Raw genomic sequence first — 22,069 nt, 5'->3', positions numbered from 1 at the left:
GACTTCCTTATAAACAACTGTTAAAATGCTTACCTTGCTTTAGCAGCATCCTACTTCTAAGGGGCATGCTGTCTTTCTGGACCTGCAGCCACATTGTAGGCTTGCAGCCTGATGAATGCCCTTAAAGTATTTGTAGACACACGCAAAAGATCTCCTAGAGATTCTTACATATTCAAAAGCTATACATCATATTTTTATTTGTTTTGTATTTTGCTTCATATTTAAAATGTTTACTTCAGCCTCATTTATCTTTCTCCTCTTACCTGCCCAAGTTATTTTTTTTAAGTGTGCTATTGAGGTCGGTATTTTAGGACTGGATACACTTTGTATGGCTTGTCTGAAAGGCATCCTTTTTTTTTTTTCCTCTGTATTTATATGTTTATATGTGTGTATCTATGTGTGCATATATATGTGTATATACATATATGTATATACGTATGTCTTACATGGACAAGAATGTGTATACATATATGTATGCTCACACACATTATAATGGGGGGGGGTCTGTTACCTCGTTAAAGTATGCCATCAACACTATCGATGATGGTTCAGTATATTTTCATTTCCTATCTGTTACCTTTCAGACTGCATCTAACATACTTCTTCAGTTTAAAAGTACCCTTCTTGCATTTTATTGTCACAGAATTGTTTTAATATAATTTGTCTCTCTTTTCAATCCCTGAAGGGATGTTAAACATATTATTTGCATTGTTTAGAGCACTTCCGGTAATTAAAAAGTGCACTTAAACTCTTCTGTGGTTTTTTTGGTACCAGGTATCCAAAGAACCTATTGATGAGTGTTAAGCAATTTATAAATATCTAGAAATTTGCCCCAAATCTCCTGTGCCACTCATTTTCTTATTTTAGGCTTTTTCACCTCTTATTTTCCATAAGCATGATTTCTTTCTACCTCTATTATTTTAGTGGACTTATTTTCCCTATTGCCTGTTGTCTTCTCTTGTCCGCCATGCTTAATTCTCCTCTCAGGTACTTTTGCAGCATATTCAAATTGCCTTCAGCTTAAAAATTTGAGTTTAAATGGCTTACATTTCTGAGGCTGCAACAGGGACTTTTTTTGGGAGAAGGTAAACACATTTTTGACGCCCATCATATGATTCCTGCTGCAGTAGTAGTGTGATAAAGTGAACCACATACTGCATTTCTTTATCCTCATGCCTAAAACTTTCAACCACCTGAATGCCTCAACAGTCTTCTACATATAAGCAAATTCAGCTTTTTTTTAAGTTTAGTAATTAAATTCCCATATTACTACATACAGTCTTGATACTTAATTTTCATAAAGGCAGTTCAGTGGTGCAGGAGGAATGATTGTCATCTTCTACATACTTTGTAAGGTGCAACCCTCTGAAGCAAACTTCCTTGTTATTACTTGTTCACCTCTGTAACTACAGTGATTGCCTTGACTGAAATGAATTCATTTCATGATACTGTGATTGAATTATGATACTGTGTACCAAATCCTAAAAGCTTTATTTCTCTTCTTCAGCCCCAGGCTCAAGAAAGTACATGTGAACTCTTAAAATTTTTATGTTGCTTGTATTGAGTATATATGTACATCACTGGTTTTGGCAAACATTATCCACTTCACACTTCGTGCAGTAATTTCTGCCTGTTTTTTCGCTTTCTACCCTTTTGATCTCCCCTCAGCGACTCTATTCTTGCATATCATTTGAAACTACGGTCACTTTTTTTTACTCTGGGTTTACTGTCTACCTCAAGTCTTTTACTTGCAACCATTTTTCTCCCAGTGTTAAAACTACCTTTCAAAGCCAAACTTTCCAAATTAGCATTCCTTCTAAGTGAATGCATTTACAACACAGAAGTTTGGCTAGGTATTTTTGTTTAGATAACCTTTCTTCTAGCATGGAAGATGGTGAGAAACAAGACATAGCAAAGGAAGTACAATCTGAGCAGCTAGAAGAGGGAAAAATGAAGAAAAAGAAGCGAAGGCATGGACAAAAAATTGAGAAACCAGAGGCTGTGATGGCTAACTTCTTCAAAGCTTTGGAAATTTATCAAATAAAAATGCTTGTAAGTTTTTCTTAAATTCTTTTAGTCATTGACTTTTTATTTATGTAATATAGAACACTTGTTTGATATAGAAGGGAGAAATGTCATCATAAAAGGAACATTGGCATGAGTTTTCAAATGACTGGCTGTATTCAGTCTTTTGTGATTTTTGTATATACTTCATAGACTTATACAAATAAACTGTTTGTGTGAGTAATTTCTCTTACCTTGGTCAAACAGGACAGGTTAACCTCTTGAGCTCCTTGTTAGGAGCTCCCTATTTTCCATAATTTAACTTCTAGAATCTGTAATTCTATTTTCTGTAAGATTTTTCTTTGTTCTTAAAAACATCAACTGATGAACTGTCTGAAACCTCAGGTAGTTTATTCCAGTATTCTAGCATTTCTTTTCCAGACTTCCTTCTAGAAAGTTTTCCTTAATATTCTATTTCAGTCTTCCCAGTTGCAATTTTAAGCTCATTATTTTTAATCCCGCTTACCATGAAATGGGAGAATAGGCTGACAAGAAATGCCCTTGCTCATTATAACTGGTGTATGAAGGCAACACAATTATGTATTTACTTTCTTACAAACCTTGCTGCCTACTTTTCTTATCTCGATATTAGCTACAGGCCACTTCTAATTTTTTTTTTTTTTTTTTTTTTTTTACTTTCAGCACTACTTGGCAAGAAATTTTTATAACTTAAGGTTTCTTGCTCTATTTGTTGCATTTGCCATCAACTTTATTCTTCTATTTTACAAGGTAAGATTATGCATTGTTCTTTAAATGTTTTTTGGTTACTTCCAGAGGAATATTTAATGATGGTTTCAAGGCTTGTTTAATAAAGCCGTTATTACAAGCCCTTCAAACATGAACTAAAGCATTTCGACATGAAGTAAAAATAATATTTAAATTTTGTAACTAAAATTTGTCATATTAAACCTACTCTGTTTTTATTTTACTCAGGCCAAATGAAAACAGATTTATTTCATTCATCCTTTACAACTGAGCCTGCGTTTCTAGGCATTTTTTCATTTACTCACATAAGTCTGTTATTGTTTGGATTGTTAATCTTGTCATGGGAAGTTTGAAATCTGACTAAAATAACTCAAATGTCAAAACTGTTGCTTTTTTTTTTTTCTCTCATTTGTTTTAAAGATAGTGAGATACTTCAGTTCACCTGATTAATCTCAATGATTGTATTTCTGCTTTTTCTAAAGAACCTACTGACTACATTCTTTTTGACTGAGAAATAGTTTATACATAATTTCAGAATCAGATTAATGTCTCAATTTAACTAGATGAGCTCATATGTTTCAGTTATACTTAATTTGTTCATAATTTTTTTTCATGCCTTTCAGGCCTGGGGTTTGGCCTTTTTGGGGAGAGTGCTTGCTTTATTTAATTTCTTTTTTCATATTTTTTCATGAATTTAGTAACCTCTGATGAACATCAAATGTATATTTTTTTCCTATTCTGTGTTTCCATATGAGAGTTTAATTCAGTTTTCATACTTATTTACTCCAGTTTTTTTGTTGTCATTGCCAATATGGTTGTTAGTGACTATTGTGATGAAGACATTTCTATACTGGGATCGGGACTTTAATTGATTGGTGTGAGCAGGCAGAAGAAATATAAAGCAAGAGAAGCCTTTTCGTAGTAGGCTACAGTTCTTTTTTTTATATCACTGGTGAAGAAGGTTATACATCCATACTTCAAACTTAATCTTAGGGTTTTACCTGAATCTAATGAGTCATTTCAGATTCTGGTATATAACCCAATGATACAAAGCAGAACATCTTTAGCAGCCTTCACTAATTTTATTCCTGAATCTTCACAACTTCTATCCATGAAAAGGAGTAGAATTCACTAAAGAGAACTCCCATCCATAAAAGCCTCTTTCTTTTTTTTTTTTTCCTTTCCTTACAGATTTAAGTTCGTAAGAAAAGTCCTCGTTTATCATTATCCTGGAATCTGGCCCTTTTGATTTTCCCTTTCCAGATATAGGATGCAAGTTGCAATAAGCTGATGAATCTGGTGTTTTCCAGTATTACATTTTCTAGTTCTGTTGTTGACAACCAAAACCTTCAGAGAAGACAAAAGCAGCTGGCTGAACATTCAGTCTAGAAGCAACCGAATTCTGATCTCAGATATCTTGACAAGCAACTCCTATAACACAGTTATAGTCTCAGAGACAGGGCAGGTAAAGACGCAAAAGGCTCTTGAAAACTAGGTAGAATGTACGTGCACCATTCCAGGAGAAAGACCATCAGGGCTATTTAAGGCTCTTCTTGCCTCTCTCTTTCCGTCCCATATGGTTAGAGAAAATGGACTTCAAAGGTATATGCAGAAGTCTGCTTTTGTCTATGCCAGTCCTTTTGTCCCCACTCTCTTCTGCTTTTCATTGGGTCTTGTGGGTCAGCCAACAACCCATTCTGTTCCAGAGCGAGGACAAAAGTTTGTGTCTATCAGTGCAAGTCCATCTGTCATAGATAGGAAGGGGTCAGTGGGAGCCAAACAGGACGACTGAACAGGACTTCAGCTTTCAGATAAAGCTGTCAAAAGAAGGGCACTTAGGGCTTTTATTTTAAAGGCCAGGTTTTTAAAGTCACTGGAAGAATTTAGGGCAGTATGTCAGCTTCACGGCTTGGAGTATGAAATACTGATTAAACACTGTATTGATTTGAAGCTCTAAACTAAGTCATGAAATGAAAATTTATGGACAATATGCAAGTTGGTAACGTGGGAACTTTGTTTCTTTCTAGACTGTAGTGATCAGGGACAATGTAGATTACAAAACAGACCCTAAATTCAGTCTCATTAGATAACCCTGTCATTGCTTGGTTCTTCCAAGAAAACATTTTTGCATAACTTTTTCATTGTTTGTTTTGGTTTTGCTATGGCACTGTTAAAGGAGAGATTTGTAAGCTGTCATATGCCTGTACTTGCTTTTTCTAGATTCTGTTTTCAGTGATGTGAGATGATGTGGAGACTTCTGCTGTGAAAATGAAGGACATTACTGTTCAAAGCTAATGCTCTACCATCTTCCCATGAGCAGGCTTTGCAAACTTCATTTGTCATTATAGTAAAGGAAAAGCTTTTAAGCTTATTGTGTGTTTTCAATGTGCTTGAATTTCTCTCAGGTGACAGAAGAGCCACTTGATGAAGTAGACGAAGACTCTAATCTCTGGAACTCTTTTGATGAAGAGGACGAGGAGGAGGGCATGGTGTTTTTTGTTTTAGAAGAAAGTACAGGTTACATGGCACCTGCTCTCAGGGCATTGGCAGTTATTCATACTATCATCTCCTTTGTCTGTGTGATTGGATACTATTGTTTAAAGGCAAGTCCTGAATCTTATTACTAATACATTATTTGTTGAAGAACATTGGCTATGCCCAAAGTGGGTTTTGGAGCTAATACTGGAATACCTATTCGTACCTACTTGTTTACAAATTCTCACTATTCAATATGTAGATGTTTTTCTCATGTACTCAGTCTGGCAGAGACGGAGTTAACTTTCTTAATAGCAGTGGTTTGGATTTGTGGTTAAAACAGTGTTGATAACACACCCACCTTTTGATTATTGCTGAACAGTGCTTGTACAGTGGGAAGGCTTTCTCTTTGCTTTACCCCCTCTGTGCATCCCCCAGCGAGTATGTTGGGAGAGGGCAAGAAGTTGGGAGGGGACACAGCTGGGACAGCTGACCTGGATGGACCACAGTGATATATCATGCCATATAACATCATGCTAAGCAATAAAAAACTGGGGGAGGAGGGGGGCTTGACTTCCAAGGTGGCCATTGCTCAAAGACTGGCTAGGCATTGATCTGCTTGTGGGACGTGCTACTGTGATGTTTGGTCTTATATAGTATTATAAAGAGTACTTCGTACTGTAGGTGTAGATATCATGGTTTCTGTCCTGGTTTCAGCTGGGATAGAGTTAATTGTCTTCCTAGTAGCTAGTATAGTGCTATGTTTTGAGTTCAGTATGTGAAGAATGTTGATAACACTGATGTTTTCAGTTGTTGCTAAGTAGTGTTTAATCTAAAGTCAAGGATTTTTCAGCTTCTCAAGCCCAGCCAGCGAGAAAGCTGGAGGGGCACAAGAAGTTGGCACAGGACACAGCCAGAGCAGCTGACCCAAACCGGCCAATGCGGTATTCCATACCGTGTGACATCCCATCTAGTGTATAAACTGGGGGGAGTGGGGGCGGGGGTTCGCCGCTCGGGGACTAACTGGGTGTCGATCAGCGGGTGGTGAGCAATTGCACTGCGCATCATTTGTACATTCCAATCCTTTTATTACTACTGTTGTCATTTTATTAGTGTTATCATTATCATTTGTAGTTTCTTCTTTTCTGTTTTATTAAACCGTTCTTATCTCAACCCATGAGTTTTACTTTGCTTCCCAATTTTCTCCCCTATCCCACTGGGGGTGGGGAGTGAGTGAGTGGCTGCATGGTGCTTAGTTGCTGGCTGGGGTTAAACCACGACAGTTTCTAAAAATATATAAACCATGACAAAGATGTCCTCTGTCATTTTCATAGGTCCCTCTGGTTGTATTCAAGAGAGAAAAGGAGGTAGCTAGAAAGCTGGAATTTGATGGACTGTACATAACTGAACAGCCATCTGAAGATGATATTAAAGGACAATGGGATCGCCTGGTTATAAATACTCCGTATGTAAAATTAAATAGTTATATGTAAACTGTTTATAAGTATTATAGCTCATTAAGCCACTCATCTGGAACCTTCCCTGTCCATCTGCCACCTAGCATTTTTCACCATATATTGGATGCTACAGTAGTAGATTCTAATGTGAAATCCTGTATTATCTGTTTATTTATTAAATACTATCGTAACATGTGTATTCCACCTCCTTTTCATTTTTCTAGGGTTTGCAAGGATTGTGCATCTTGCCTCACAAGCTTTCTCCCAAGACATTTCACATATTAGTCACTATTGAGAAAGTTTTAAAAAGATAACTTCCATCCTTTTCAGTGACTCAATTTCACATTCATATTGTATAGCAGTATTCTCCTGCCTTTTTTCCCCCACTTCTTGCTAACAAGATTTGTATATGACAAGAGAAGTAAATCTAGTGTAAAATAGCAATCCTAGAATTTGAGTAGGTCTGACAGGAATTACTGTCAGGTTGTATGCATTAGCAAATACTGTAGTAGTCACATACTAATTCTAGGAGACTCGCCTGCTGTTCTGTGAGTGAATGATACAAGTGTAGGCAAGAAAAAGAAAAATATCAGTAAGCTGCAGCAGTCTGTAGGAGTGACACAGAGAAATATAGCAAGTCAGCTCTCTTCTCTTGAAACAATGCCTCATCTACAGGCTATTTTTTCAGAATTTACTCTTTCAAAACAACTAGAATCACGTTTTGGTACTAGTTAGTACCTAGGCTTAGGTTCCTGTCTTTCCCTAATAGTATCTTAATTTAAGGACAGTAACAGAAACCTGGAAAAGAGCAAAGTTATTTACAAGTCACAGAGTAGTTGTGGCTAGTTTGTGTAGGCATAAGTAAGTATTTGATAAAAACAAGCCAGCAAAAATAATCCACTAAATGCATCAGAGTGACAATATGCTGCGAAATAGCCAAAATATCAATCTTATCAGTCATACTCAATTTTTGTACATTATAAACAGTGCCCTTAGTACTTTCATTAAAATTAGAATGTCTAAAACATTGGAAATTCTTTCTTTGTTTTTCTACATCTGAATTTTAAGAATTTTCCTTAATTTCAGTTAGAAATACAGAGCAGCACATATTATTAAAGTTAAAATAGAAGGTAATTGGGAAACTGGAGAGCTTGCTTAATTTCCAACCCGTTTCTTTAACTATTGATAGCAAGCTATCTAGACATCCAGTAAGTTCATCCTCAGCAAAAACAAGCATGAATTAATAAGATATATTGTCAGCTTATCCCAAATGACATGCTGTACAGTCTGTTCTCAGCATGATGCACTATCATCTACTGAATAAAAGATTAAGGCTAATTTAAGCAGACTAATCCTTCTCTCTGATGTGAACTGGCTCTCAAGGTTTAGTGCAGGTATTGTACCATCAGGATAACCACTGCTGGAGGGTACCCAGTGCTGTGTATATACTGAAGTATACTTTCTATAAATGAAAAAAAAGTAATTAAAAAGGCAAAAGAGGTACCCTGATAAATGCAGCACTGTTAGATGTTTATGGTAAAAGAGATAGACATAAGCTGGCTATGTTAGAGACATGCTTTGCTTAAAAGTCAGAGAAATCAAGGGAAGAATATAGAGCACTGGACCAGAATATACCATCTGAGTCACTGGAACCATTTGCCTTTATCTGGAGTAATTTCATTCAGAAATTCAATTCAGAAAAATAAAAAATTGAGCACTTAGTAGTAGTTGGGAGGTTTGCCTCACGTCCCAGCAGAACAGTGCTCTGGAATCTCATTCTTCTGATGTTAACACTTGCTTTATTTTACCAATACTGTCCTTCAGTTTAAGCAGTTATCTTTCTTTTTTCCCTTCCTGCATATTTGCTCAACTCAGCGTTACATCTAGGAAATGGGGAGAGAAAAACCCTAAATTTTGTAGTGTTTCCTGCTAATTGGCATTCTTCAAAATTGACATAAGCTACAGTAAAGACCGTCAGAATGAGGATTTCTTGGGCACTTGGGCACTGCTATTCATAAGACAGTTCAAGAACAGTATTTTTTATTATCAAGTTGAGGACCAGGGAAATGTCACTGATAAGAGAGAACACTATCTTTTTTTCTTGCAGGTCAAAGCTGATGTATTTCCTAGTGTCTGTTGCAAGACCTCCTGTGGATAAAACTGGTTGCTTATCAAAGCATCACGGTTGCTCACTACTCTCAAAAAAAGCAGGGAATTTTCAATAAAAGATACCCTGATGCCTCTTCAATATTTAAGATTTACTGCTTCATTTCTTTCTCTTTTTTATACACAATAGCTTTTCTTTTAATTACAGGTGTGGGCATGGCTGCTCAGAGGCAGATGATGCAAAATGCTCTTTAGCTGAACTGTCTTGCAGCTTTAGAATAATGTTTTTTACCTTGTCTTGTTCTGGGATGTCAGATCCAGTAACAACAATATGATACACCTGAGAACAAGATTACCACTAACCTCCATTTTTGCCAAATGATCTTTGCAATTTTCTGGGGTTCTTAAAATATTTTTGAATTTTATGTTGGCAAACTGTCCGCTGGTTCCCAAGTGTTCAGCCTCTATTTGACATGTAATCCAGTGAACTTAAAAATTATTTATGCTACTATTATTTTCCTCTGAAAATCATTGTCTGTATTGATTTTATGGCTAGGAGCAATAAAGTATTTGTTTAGGAGATGAATGATATTATGGTGACTACCCTGCTACTATTGAGTTGTTGGGCTCATTAGGTGATAATATTTAGCCTGCTGTCCTTTTGTAGCCAATCATATTTGTGGATTTGTGAAAAAGAAAAGTGGTCCGGGGGGAAAGATGATATTGCAGTGGATGACGATTAGTAACAGTTGTTGTCCACATGAAAAGAAATTGTTTTTATAATTCAAAGTGCAGTGTGTAAATAAATGAAATTGTACCAAAATCTGCAATGATCAGGAACATGGTATTTTCTTTTTTTTGGTTGTTTTTTTCTTTCCCCTAACAAATTAAATAACTTGAAATATATGTGCCTTATCTATGTAGGTCCTTTCCTAACAATTACTGGGACAAATTTGTAAAACGGAAGGTAGGCTTTTTATATTTCTATTATGTTAGTCATAGTAATAATCTTCTATTCAGTTAATTCAGATATCTGTATAATATACTTCTGTACACATAAATACACAAATAATTGAGAACTGAAATTTGTTTTGTGGAAGTCATTGTGGTAAATGTCTCTGAACAGGCAGCTGCAGTGTAGGTGGGAGGAGAGAGGAAGACAGAAGGCTGTGGTTTCCTTCCTAGACTCAGGCATTTGAAATAACTGTGCTGTCAATCTGCCACGCAGGTCTAATTTACAGTCATTGTCATCTTTAGGATACAAAGCCCCCTCATCCCCCTAAAAAAAGAAAAACATGCCAGCTTAAGTGATGGCAAATTATACATAAGCTTTCAGATAATAGCCTTTAATGCTTCTATTTTTCTTTTTTATGCTCCCCTGGCTTCCTGGGAGTTCTGACTGTTCTAGTAGTGTTAATTGTGAAAGACTTTTTTTTATTTTTTAAAAGTCTGGCAACTACTGGCTTAAAGTAGGGTGAATGTCACTGAGGTCTTTCTTTAAGCAAAAGCTTCTCTTCCTCCATTTTTAGGTTATTAACAAGTACGGAGACTTATATGGAGCAGAGCGCATAGCAGAACTTTTGGGTTTGGAAAAAAGTGCTCTTGATTTTAGTCCAGTGGAAGAGAGCGAACCAGAAGAGGCATCTCTTGTATCATGGTATGACTGTTGAACTTCGCAGACTAATTATGTATTGCCATAACTTCACTGTCAAAGATAAAAATGGACTTTATATTGAAACTGTAGTGATGTTTTCCTCGGCATGGAAAATTCGAATGCAGAAGTCTTCCTAGTGTGGAAGCAAAATAAAAAAGCTTTTTGCTCGTTCTAAAGCATACGTATACTTGTGTTATGAAAGTAAGAAAAAATGTCAACGAGTTGACGCTGACTGAAATAGTTGGGCACTCTTTTATTTTAAACAATAATCAATGCAGCATTTAAAAGTTCTTGAGGTGTTACAAGAGAGTTAGTTTATAAACCAAAGGACAGAAAAAGTATTGATAACAAATATCTAGATGCCAGGTATCTAGAAAAAATTCAGAGATGTTTTCCTGACTTAATCCATCAGTGAAGATGAAAGTTTTAAAGTAGCCAAGTCCCAAATGATTTAGGCTACTACAAGAGTTTGGTTTCCTTGTGTCCTAGTTTCAGCTGGGATAGAGTTAATTGTCTTCCTAGTAGCTGGTACAGTGCTATGCTTTGAGTTCAGTATGTGAAGAATGTTGATAACACTGATGTTTTCAGTTGTTGCTAAGTAGTGTTCAGACTAATGTCAAGGATTTTTCAGCTTCTCATGCCCAGGCAGTGAGAAAGCTGGAGGGGCACAAGAAGTTGGCACAGGACACAGCCAGCGCACCTGACCCAAACTGGCCAACAGGGTATTCCATACCATGTGACGTCCCATCCAGTACAGAAACGGGGAAGTGGGGGCGGGGGTTCGCCGCTTGGGGACTGGCTGGGTGTCAGTCGGCGGGTGGTGAGCAATTGCACTGCGCATCATTTGTACATTCTAATCCTTTCATTATTGCTGTTGTCATTTTATTAGTGTTATCATTATCATTATTAGTTTCTTCTTTTCTGTTCTATTAAACCGTTCTTATCTCAACCCACGGGTTTTGTTTCTTTTTCCCAATTTTCTCCCCCATCCCACTGGGGGGGGGGGAGTGAGCGGCTGTGTGGTGCTTAGTTGCTGGCTGGGGTTAAACCATGACACCTTGATACTTAAGGCACACAAGAAGAAGGATTTCCATTCACATGTGATCTAACGGCTAGTAAAATATTTAGAATTTTGCAGAAGGCATTCCCTTTTCTCTTGGTAATTTTGGCAACATTTTACACTAGACAGAACACTTATCTCTTGAATTCAAGCAATTCAGGTTCCACAGAATTCAATACTTAATTTTGACATTGATGCATTTCAAAAATTTTGTATTTCCTAGGTTAAGCTCCATTGATACAAAGTATCACGTTTGGAAGCTTGGAGTTGTTTTCACTGATAATGTGAGTATGTTAGCCTAGAAGAATATGCTTTAGATTTACTCTAAACATGATTGTATGTCTTCCACCATCTGCTTTTATTTTAAACAAACACACAAATAATATTGCATTACAGAGCCATTTTTAAATAGTTTTTTCTGTCTTGTGTTGTAGCAAATTGCTTTAATTTGTTAGAATTTTCTTTTTGATTCTAAAGGGCAATATGCACCTCCTCCCCATTAACGAAATGTCAGCATTTTGGAAGTTAGTGGTACATTCATTTAATTTTGTAGAAATCAATCTAGCAACCAAAGGTGTCTTTTCTAAAATCAAGCACAGTCTACAGAAAGTTACCCTTTTTTATTCTTAAATCATCTGTTTGACGTGGTTGGTTAATTCTTTTCCTTCATACCTTCTCCTTTGAAAGGACCACGCTTATGTTAAAAGTCCTTTTTTTGTGAATCCTCTTTTTGCATTCTCTCAAGCGTTCCCAAACAAACAAGAAGGCCAAGGGGAATCAGCTGAAGATCTATAAATTCATTGTGTGCTAAAAGCACACTGAGCCATTGTTCTTCAGTAAGAGCTTTTATGTCAAAGCGGCTTCAGGTTCACTGCTTGTTAAAAGAATAAGCTGTGTTATGCGCCTTAGGTTTTCTGGGTGTCCTGGTTGATGTGGTCTGAGACATAAAGAGAGTAAAGTGTCTCAAGAGTAATACAATGCATTTTCTCTCCTCCAGAATCAGTGTTAAAATTTAAAGTACTGTGTAACATGGTCCCCAACCAAAACAGTTTTAAGGTAGGGGATTTTGATGTTAATAACATATATGCTGAAGACTGCATTTAAATATGTAAGGATAGAGGTCACATAAGCATAACTAAGCAATAAACACTCCTTAAATGAACAGTGGAGATCATAAGAGATGGAGTAAGAGTCTTTTTGAACATGTAAAATAGAGGTATTGCATTCAGACTGTGATTCAAATCACATCATGATAGTATTACTTTATTTCATAACTTGAGCAACTAAAAGAAAGGTATATTCTGGATCCAATAATGCACATTAGCACCTGCTAACATTCTGCCACTTTTCACTTTCTCTGCAGTCGTTTTTGTACTTAGCTTGGTACACAACTATGTCTATCCTTGGGCACTACAACAACTTCTTCTTTGCTGCTCACCTGCTGGATATTGCTATGGGTTTCAAGACACTGCGAACCATTTTGTCTTCAGTCACTCACAATGGCAAACAGGTTAGTGCTACATGCAAAGGTTTGAAAATGCATGTGTTTTTTTACAGTACTGGAAAGTCTCGTGGTACCTAGGAAATATTGGAATGCAGTCCATTTTAAACATGATTGGATTAAAGAGTAGTTCCCGTTGGGTCTTCTGCAGCACATTAAATACATGTTAAATCCTATGAAATTATAATAATCTATACCCACAAAGCACTGATAGCTAAAGAAGTTTTGTACACAATAGAAAAATGCATCATTTTAGAAAAATGTAAGATTATGAATTATGACCTAACCAGCTCCTTGTCTATGCTCAGTGATGAAACTGATTGGTGATAACTAATAAGAATTCAGTCCCTCCTTAGCTACAGAACTAATAATGATCTGACCACTGAGATTTCAATACTTAGCTAGTAAGAATATACCTACAGGTGTGGGCATTCTGCAGTGTCGAATATATTTATATGTCACTTTGTCATGCAAAAATCGGATTAATAAAACCTACTTCCAAAACTAATTGTTGAAACTTATGCAGGGAATCATTCTCTGATCTCTAAAGGCTCTATGTTCCTAGCTAGCACACCGACAAAAAAAAGCTTTTTCACTAACACACTTTTTAACTTACATTGAAGAAATCTAACAGAACTTCCCAAAAATTTCATTTCAAACATACATACTCCATTCCTTTTCAAATGCAGTAACACATATTCTAAGCCCACTCTTACGCCCTGTTAGACTTGTCAAAACATTTTAAACCACATAATGTTTTGGAAAAGGCTTAAGAATATCCCCTTAGCTTAACTGTGATATATCCTTTGTGTTTGCTTAATCCTTCCTTTCAGCAGAAATTGACCAATGGAAGTTTCTTCCCTTATCAGGAAAGGAAGTTTCTATAACAATACATATGAGAATGTTTTCAGTATTATCGCACAAAGAAATGAAATCTCTGTTTTTACCCCATTCATTTTCCTCCAGGATGACCAAAGTCATACTTCTTTTAATGTAATGGTTGATACATTTTCTTGATGAGATTTTTCTAAATGTAATACTCAAAACTGAGCACAATTGACAAAACTGTTTCAAGACCACAGCTTTCAGTATACATTCTTAACAAGCAAAGATTAGTTTTTCTAATCCTGTTGCTTTTCTTGCTAGTAGACATGAACACTGAAAGAAAGCTGCAGATTTTTCAATTGAAGTGTTCACTTTGGGGGCATACTTACAGATCTGCAGAAGGTGATAAACTGACAATCAGCTCATTCAATACTCTTAGATTTCTTTTAAGAGTAATACCAATTGTTGCACTTGTTAAAATATGTAGCCTTCAGTAACTCCACTCCAGAGCTGCATCTTCTAATGCCAACTCCAAGAAACAATATAATCTAGTCTCATTAACTGCTGAACTTTTTCACCTAAGGATTTTATTTGCTTAAAAGCAGGACCTGGAAATTAATTACTCTTTAGTTTTCTAGAAAAATTTCTATCCACTTTATTGATGGCTTTGCTAACCAGCTTTGGAACAGAAAATAGACTATGGTAAGTCATAATAAGTCCCAGTTGAAATTATTTATCAAATTAACTAAAGGGGTTTATTTTTTATTGTTTAATTTTCACTGTATATCCAGTTTTTCAAGTTACTAGAATTTAACTTTTAAATTAAATAGTAGAAACATTGCTTCAGTGATATGTGTTTGTATGCATACAGCTCAGAAAGGTGGAAACAACTTCAGTCTCTTGATACGATTTTTCCCCTTGATTTTCACATGAGAGCATGGTAAAGTAACACCTCTATGCTGATCCAAGCAATAGTGAGACCTTAAAGCTATCATAACTGCTATCTTTAGTTTCCTTATTTGGAAAGGTACAATATGATACATTTTCATTACCTAAGGCAATACACTGAGCTAGCATCTCTCTTCTGACAATGCAATTGAAACCTACTTTCATTTCGTGTCTCCATACACAGCTTGTGCTTACTGTAGGACTCCTCGCTGTAGTAGTCTATCTTTACACTGTTGTGGCGTTCAACTTCTTCCGCAAATTCTACAACAAAAGTGAAGATGAAGATGAACCAGACATGAAATGTGATGACATGATGACGGTAACTAAAACATCACTAGCATGCTTCAAATTTCATCCCAAATTTTCAAATGGATGCTTAAGATAAAATGATAAGCAAGGAGGGGTGTTTCTGTTGTTAAATCCATGGGTCTCTTCTTCTTGCTACATGGCATTTTGAAAATGTGAATGGCCTTGAAATTCCCTCTGCATTCTCCAGCGGCCTAAACTGAACAGTAGATAGATGACACTCACCAGTATAGGAAGATATTCTGGATTTTTCTCCTAAATACTGTGGTATATGATTTGCTGCAACTCTTTTACATGTGAAGATGGCAAACCGTTGAAGTATATGGAAGAAATTTCATGACAAGCTGGTCAGCCCTGCAAAAAGAAGCTGTGCAGTCGCAGCACAAATAAACCCAATTTGTCCCCAATGTTTGCAACTGTGCAAGCTCTTCCTATCCTTATTTAGGTTATATGAAGTATATGATGTTATTAGCACTAGTTATAAAAGCCTGCTCCAAACTGCTTACAATTAGTAATTTAGTTATGAAGTAAGAAGTCCAGAGTGAGTAGAGAAGGGGGCAATTAAAACTTATTACAGGTGATAATCTAATGCTACTAATTTCCCTTCTGATTTCCACCTGTTGCCACAGAATGTTGTTTATGTCATATTAAAAGATACGCTACAGATACGTATTATGGTATGAAGAGGATTTGATTTTCTTACTGTATACAGAAAAAAGCACAAATTCAGGTATTAAAAATGTAACATTCTGAGTTTGTGGCCAGCTCATTTCTTCCATGGAAAAGTCACTCTTTGCCCTGTCTTACACACCAAAGATAGAATAAAATACCTCAGAACAGAGGTGTGTCATAGTCTTCACAAAATGATCTTTCCTACTCTTTAACTTTCAAACACTCAGTGCAAGTCAGATATGCAAATGATAGAAATTATGAAAACTGCCCAAGCAGTAGTAATTTAATTGGTCCCTCTGCGAGCTGGATACAATTGTCTGGTCATAAAATAGATGTAGGAGTAATTGGAATAATGAAACTATTACATTTTAAACCACTCTACCAAGTGAGGTAAATCAATTCCAAGTTACATTTTTAAGTATGATTAAACTAGTACCAGCATCTTAGGTCAACAGTAAAGTTGCATTATAGAAACAGATGTATAGTTCTGTTTAGTGTCTGCTTATGAAAGACCAGATTTGTCAGGTTTTACACTGATTATTTAACACCAGCATTGCTGTCTAATGTGACTTCAGAACACTGGCTGGGCTTAGACATTCCCATTGTTTTTAACCCACATTGTGTGACTGAAGGTGGTTTACAAGATTCTGTAACTGATTCATGCAGGAACATCAGTAGTGTATCACTCCAGCAGAAGATTCCATTCTAATATACTTACTTATATAGCCAGACTTTTAAAGATTTTTCCATGAAGACTTACACGTTCAAAAAATATGACGCAGAGCAACATTTTTGTAAAGTGATTTCTTCCACATGAACTGAACAGAGGCTATGTTTCCCAGATCGTAAATAATTCACAATATACTAAACCAGACAGCTAGTATTGCAAAATAAAATTATCCAGAAACCACCTAAACACAGATAGACCTACCTGTTGTGAATATGTCACTCTTTATTTTATGGCAATATTTCTAAACTCCATTAAAAGACTTTAAAAGATGTCCTCTGCTTACTCAGAGCAAGCTAGAACCTTAGGAATTAATATAAGGGGTAGAATATAGTTGAATACAGTAACAAATACAAGAAAAATGCCCCCCAAATGGTCTTCATCTGTAAGTAAGACCAAGGGAGTGAGGAGAGGGTAACAGCTGATGCTGACTCCCCCTCTTAGTAAGTGTCCTTGAAGATGTAATCACATTGGTTAAGAAATAGCAGATTTTTGGTGCAGTGTGTGTGATACATGAGGGATGATATTATGTATTCTCTGTTACTATAACTTGTGAAGAGAATTAGCAAAGTCGAATCATTTTAAAAAGAGAAAAAAAACCCAAACAGAATCATTCATGGTAAATGTGTCTGTAATTTTCTTCTCTTTTTCAGTGTTACCTATTCCACATGTATGTGGGGGTAAGAGCTGGTGGTGGCATTGGAGATGAAATTGAGGATCCTGCTGGAGACCCTTACGAAATGTATCGAATTGTCTTTGACATCACGTTTTTCTTCTTTGTCATTGTTATCCTACTGGCCATTATTCAAGGTACTGTCACTTACTGTAGTAGAGACTGTCAGAATTTAGTTTACTTAAGTTCTGCAATGTATTTAAACCATATTTGTGTTTGAGGTAAATTTAGCAGTATTGCTATAAAGACTTATTTCTGAACTGATAAAATCATTCATTCTGAAATTAATAATCTTATACTTAATTTATAAATAATGCATTGTCCCAAGTACTACACAAAGACAAAGCACAAGAAACATAATTTACCTGGGTTACGGTGTTTATGAACACATTGACAACTACCCAGCAATGAAACAGCTTGTGCAGGATCACTGTTCTTCCTATAATAACCATTTAAACTTGGAGAGCCTTGCTGTAGACACTCTTCACACCTTTAGTTTGGAACTACCAGAGCTGGCTGGGGAATGGAGACTTTCCCCTTGGAAAGGGGAAATGGCATGGAGAAAGTCACCATGGCCACAGACCCATTTCCCCCTTTCTTTAGAGGATGGTTTGCAGTTGTGGTTTACAGAGAATGAGACCTCTCTTCAATGACTGTCAGTATTCAGCACTCACTGTATAAATTGACCTAAGGCTGTTAGGGAAAAACACCGTTTTATGGCAATTTGGTGGCAAAGAAAAAAATGTAATACATCTATAGCGAGAAAAAGTTATCAATGTCACAGTCCCCAAAATGATTCAACTCTATTCTTAATATGTTGGAAGTGGAGGAATAATGCTTCAAATGTGAAGCAGCATCCCACACTGGCCTGGGGGCCTGTGGGAGCAGAGTCATCTTTGTTGAATGAAAGTTGGGATACATGAGTTCCACGAGAAGGAGAAGGAAAATTAAATTCTTTCATGGGAACAAGAGAGATGAGATTATGGAAGCTTAAATTGACCAAAATTAAGTACAGGAAAGCCTTTCCACTCTCAAGATTGTACTTCTATGTAAGAGAAATCCTTACTGCTACGAGTGCAGTGTGAACAAATGTTAGATGTCTGGAAATTGATAGATTGTAACTTGAATTGTTAACCTAGACATAAGTACGCTAAACTCCAAAGACAGTGGAGGATGTCTGATAGGCATTACTTGAAGTATGAATATCGCTAAGTACTAAAGTGTTGCTACTTTTCCATTTGAAATAGGTCTGATTATTGATGCTTTTGGTGAATTAAGAGACCAGCAAGAACAAGTGAGAGAAGATATGGAGGTATGAGTAAGCACACTACATTTGTCATTACTCTTATTCGTCTAGATTGCTACCATTTAAAATAGTGTCTTTGAGTTAAAATTCATTTGTAACCACAACTTGTGTTTCCAGACCAAATGTTTTATTTGTGGAATTGGCAATGACTATTTTGACACAACCCCACATGGCTTTGAAACGCATACTTTGCAAGAACACAACTTGGCAAACTATCTGTAAGTATATTTTACTACTGGAATTACGATAGAGAGACCTTTCAGCTCCAGAGTAATTTAGGTGCACACATTGCTGACAATCCTAAGACGGAATTCTGTAGAACTGAGGAATATCTCTATTCCTTTCTGGTCTCCCTTCCTCTACTCCACACTGCTCGTTGTCTTTAAAGTGCTCACCTTACCCATGAGCTACCTTAGTGGAATGAGACCTGAAAGCACACCAACACCTTATTCCTCTGGAAGGAAACCCAGATACGTGGAATGATAGCAAACAACAGTTTAGTAAGTTGCTTTAGTTTGGAAGTTTTGATTGTGACTTCTGGGGGCTTGGTAACATTGATGAGACCATTGACAATTAGCCTCAATTTGACAAAAAGAAAACCCAAATCAAAACAAACAAAAAACCAAACCCATTATTTCAGGAAGATTCCTGAAAGATAAGCTACAAAAAGTAATGTATAAGTCTGATCCTATAGTTCTTTAGTGATAGTGCAGCCTTCCAAAACCTCGAAGCAATCAGGAGTTTTATGTGTTTAGACAATTGCCCAGACTCCTAAGACAGTGATCTTCTACTTTCATTAGTAAATACTGAGCAGATCAAAGAGGATATTTAAAAAGTTAATTTGGTAGCATTAGTTTCTCATACAACAATGATAATTATATGAGCATTGTGCCACCAGAACCAAAGGAGCTGAACTGGTGCTATCTTATAGAAGTCTGGCTTTGGAATACTGCACCTGAACTTTTTTTCTGGAGTGGAGGCTGCATTATTCCTTGTATAGCAACTGGCACTGCAAAATCAATGCACAGTGCTTTTGTGAGGCAAATTTCCATTAACATCCATAGTTTTACCAGTCTAAAACCTCCAACCTTTTCTTACTATATTGAATTGCTTAACTGGTATATGGGAACCTGTAATTCACAGTAAATTAAAAATGGCCATTTCCTTAATATTAGAATATATAGTGAACAGTCTTTCTAACCAGGTTGCCCTTTAATTAGACAAATGTTAAAGTCAGTATACATTCCTTTCTTTACAATGAAAGCACATACCAAGAGTTGTACTACATATAAACAGACCATTGTTAGTACTCTACAGCCTTTCGAATTACTTCAAGCTCTCTACATTTGAGTGAGTACAGGTATCTGAGATAGATAGGCTCAGCTTACAAGCTGTGTGGCATGAGTGTTTGGAAATCTTGGTGCAGCTGAGTATTTGCCACACTTCTTGCGTAGTAGCCATATTAACTTCTTCCAAGGTGAGACGTTGGAGCATAAGTGTATAGGAGTTGACATATGCTTAATTCAGGTATTGCTCCTAGCGCTGAAATGAAGAAAGTGCTAAACCACCTTTTTGCACTTCCACAGATTTTACATCTGTTGGCACTTCCATAGGAGAAGTGCTGGAGGATAGAATTTTCTCCTTTAACATAAGCACTTTAGATGCCTAGCAATATCATTACTTTGAGGTATGTGAGGGAGATTATGCCAACTAGCAGTCTAGGAAAGGTTAGGCAGAGATGTTACATTTTCTGCATTAATACCTGCTTCATGTGTTTGTTTCAGGTTCTTTTTAATGTATCTCATTAACAAGGATGAAACTGAGCATACTGGCCAGGTGTGTAGAAAATAAAAATTTTTTTCTCAAGATTATCTTTCAATGTTTTTATCTTCTCCAGTCTTGTAGCTGTGTACCACCAGGTGGAACTGATGTACCACCAAGGAGTGGAGATAATGCCAGCCTCCCTGAGAGTCTTTGGGGAATTTAAGAGAAGGAAGGGTTAAAAAAAAAGGGAGGGGGTGAGCTGCAGCCATGTGCTGTTCTACCCAGTGCTGAACTCTGTCAGAAGTCCCTTACTAATAATTTTCCTGTTGTCTTATCTCTGAAGGGAAGCCCTGAAATGTACCAGTTGTAGTTTATTCCCAAAAGATTAAGTAGTTAAGCTGCTATATTTATAGTCTAAAACCATATATATAGTGATAAGTATATGGATGCATGTATGTATGTTTAGTGTTGTTAGGACCTAAATGTAAATAAATAAGAAAATAAATAGGATTTAATTATATTTTATATCAAATACCTGTTATACAAACACTAAAAAAGTACCTTGCACTTCAATGTTTTCCAAGCAAGCGAAACCACATTTTCTATATACAGATTGTGTACAGGTTTGCTCTGATGTAACTAGACTGATTAATTTACGCTTACTTACACAGTTTTTTAATAGGGCTTAAATTTCAGTAGTACTGCATCAAGAACAGTGCAGAACAATACTTTTACAAACGTTCTTGAGTTGCAGTCTTTGAGTTTCAACGTCTTCACAGTTCTACTCCACGGCAATAAGCGAGAGTACCTGGTTATTGCTAAAATTTTATCTAGAGCGCTAACTGCAAGGTGTCTGTTAACATAAATACTCTTTATGATTTTCAGGAGTCATTTGTGTGGAAGATGTACCAAGAAAGGTGTTGGGATTTTTTCCCAGCAGGCGACTGCTTCCGGAAACAGTATGAGGATCAGCTTGGCTAATGTCACAAAAGAAATTACTTATTCACAAACTGTTAAGATCCCATATACAAAAAAACCCTTTTCTTTTCATGGTGTAATTTCATAGCTTGTATTTGCTTTAAATGTCTTTGAACTTCAAGACATATATAAAATTTGACACTATTTCACAGGCTTTTTGTACTTACCACATATGAAACAGGTCTTTTGTTGGAATTTTAATTAGAAAAAACTATGCCAGATTAACTTAAGCCTTCCAGTTCAAACATGGTCTGAAATTGTAACAATTTTTTAACCACATCATTAACCTAGTGTTTGGCAGTACAGTTGAAAGGGCTAAAAGGTGTCTTAATTGCACAACATTTGACATTTAAGAACTTGAACATCAGAGGCCATGCCTCAGAAAAAATATTTTAACTAACTGCTGTCCAGTTTTTCCCCCCAGTATTTGCTAGCAAATGTACTGAGCTACAGCTTGAAAAGCTTTAAGCAGTTAAAAAGAAAACATTTTCAAACACTTTGTTGACCTTGAAACATCAAGTGCCTTAAAACCTCTGTAGACATAGCTATGCAAACTTTTTATTTATATAAGTGTTCTAGATGAACAGATCCATTAACTGTATTGCTTTTCTGTCTTTCTGTATGAAATTGCACTTGAAGTTTGTTTATATACTACCTTCAATAACAGCTTACTAGATGCTGCTGTTAAGACATACACTGTATCAAAATGAATACAACTTAAATCTTAGGCCAAAATAAAACAATGCTCTATGGTCACCTGCAAGTAGAATCTGCTAGCATTATGCATTTTTTTTCTTCTGATAAAAGTGCCCACTGCAATAAAGTATTATAAACTAAATATTACCTTT

The 22,069-nt window shown here is 36.3% G+C and overlaps 1 protein-coding gene across 1 annotated transcript in view; it reads left to right on the top strand.

Annotated features, from left to right (window-relative positions):
• RYR3 (ryanodine receptor 3) overlaps positions 1–22,059 on the top strand; it is a 252,124-nt gene extending 230,065 nt beyond the window's left edge. The window contains exons 90-103 of the mRNA XM_052782467.1: positions 1,884–2,052; positions 2,707–2,793; positions 5,175–5,372; positions 6,579–6,709; positions 9,732–9,774; positions 10,337–10,464; positions 11,745–11,805; positions 12,885–13,031; positions 14,980–15,114; positions 17,154–17,310; positions 18,421–18,485; positions 18,597–18,697; positions 20,264–20,315; positions 21,129–22,059. Coding sequence (XP_052638427.1) covers positions 1,884–2,052; positions 2,707–2,793; positions 5,175–5,372; positions 6,579–6,709; positions 9,732–9,774; positions 10,337–10,464; positions 11,745–11,805; positions 12,885–13,031; positions 14,980–15,114; positions 17,154–17,310; positions 18,421–18,485; positions 18,597–18,697; positions 20,264–20,315; positions 21,129–21,224 — 1,570 coding nt within the window. The 3' untranslated portion in view covers positions 21,225–22,059. The remainder of the gene's footprint in view (positions 1–1,883; positions 2,053–2,706; positions 2,794–5,174; positions 5,373–6,578; positions 6,710–9,731; positions 9,775–10,336; positions 10,465–11,744; positions 11,806–12,884; positions 13,032–14,979; positions 15,115–17,153; positions 17,311–18,420; positions 18,486–18,596; positions 18,698–20,263; positions 20,316–21,128) is intronic.
• The last annotated feature ends 10 nt before the right edge of the window (positions 22,060–22,069 follow it).

The sequence above is a fragment of the Harpia harpyja genome, chromosome 3 (genome assembly GCF_026419915.1).
Source record: "Harpia harpyja isolate bHarHar1 chromosome 3, bHarHar1 primary haplotype, whole genome shotgun sequence".
NCBI classification, from domain to species: Eukaryota; Metazoa; Chordata; class Aves; order Accipitriformes; family Accipitridae; genus Harpia; species Harpia harpyja.
Note: the sequence above shows the minus strand (reverse complement) of the source record. Positions and strands in the feature narration are given on the sequence as shown.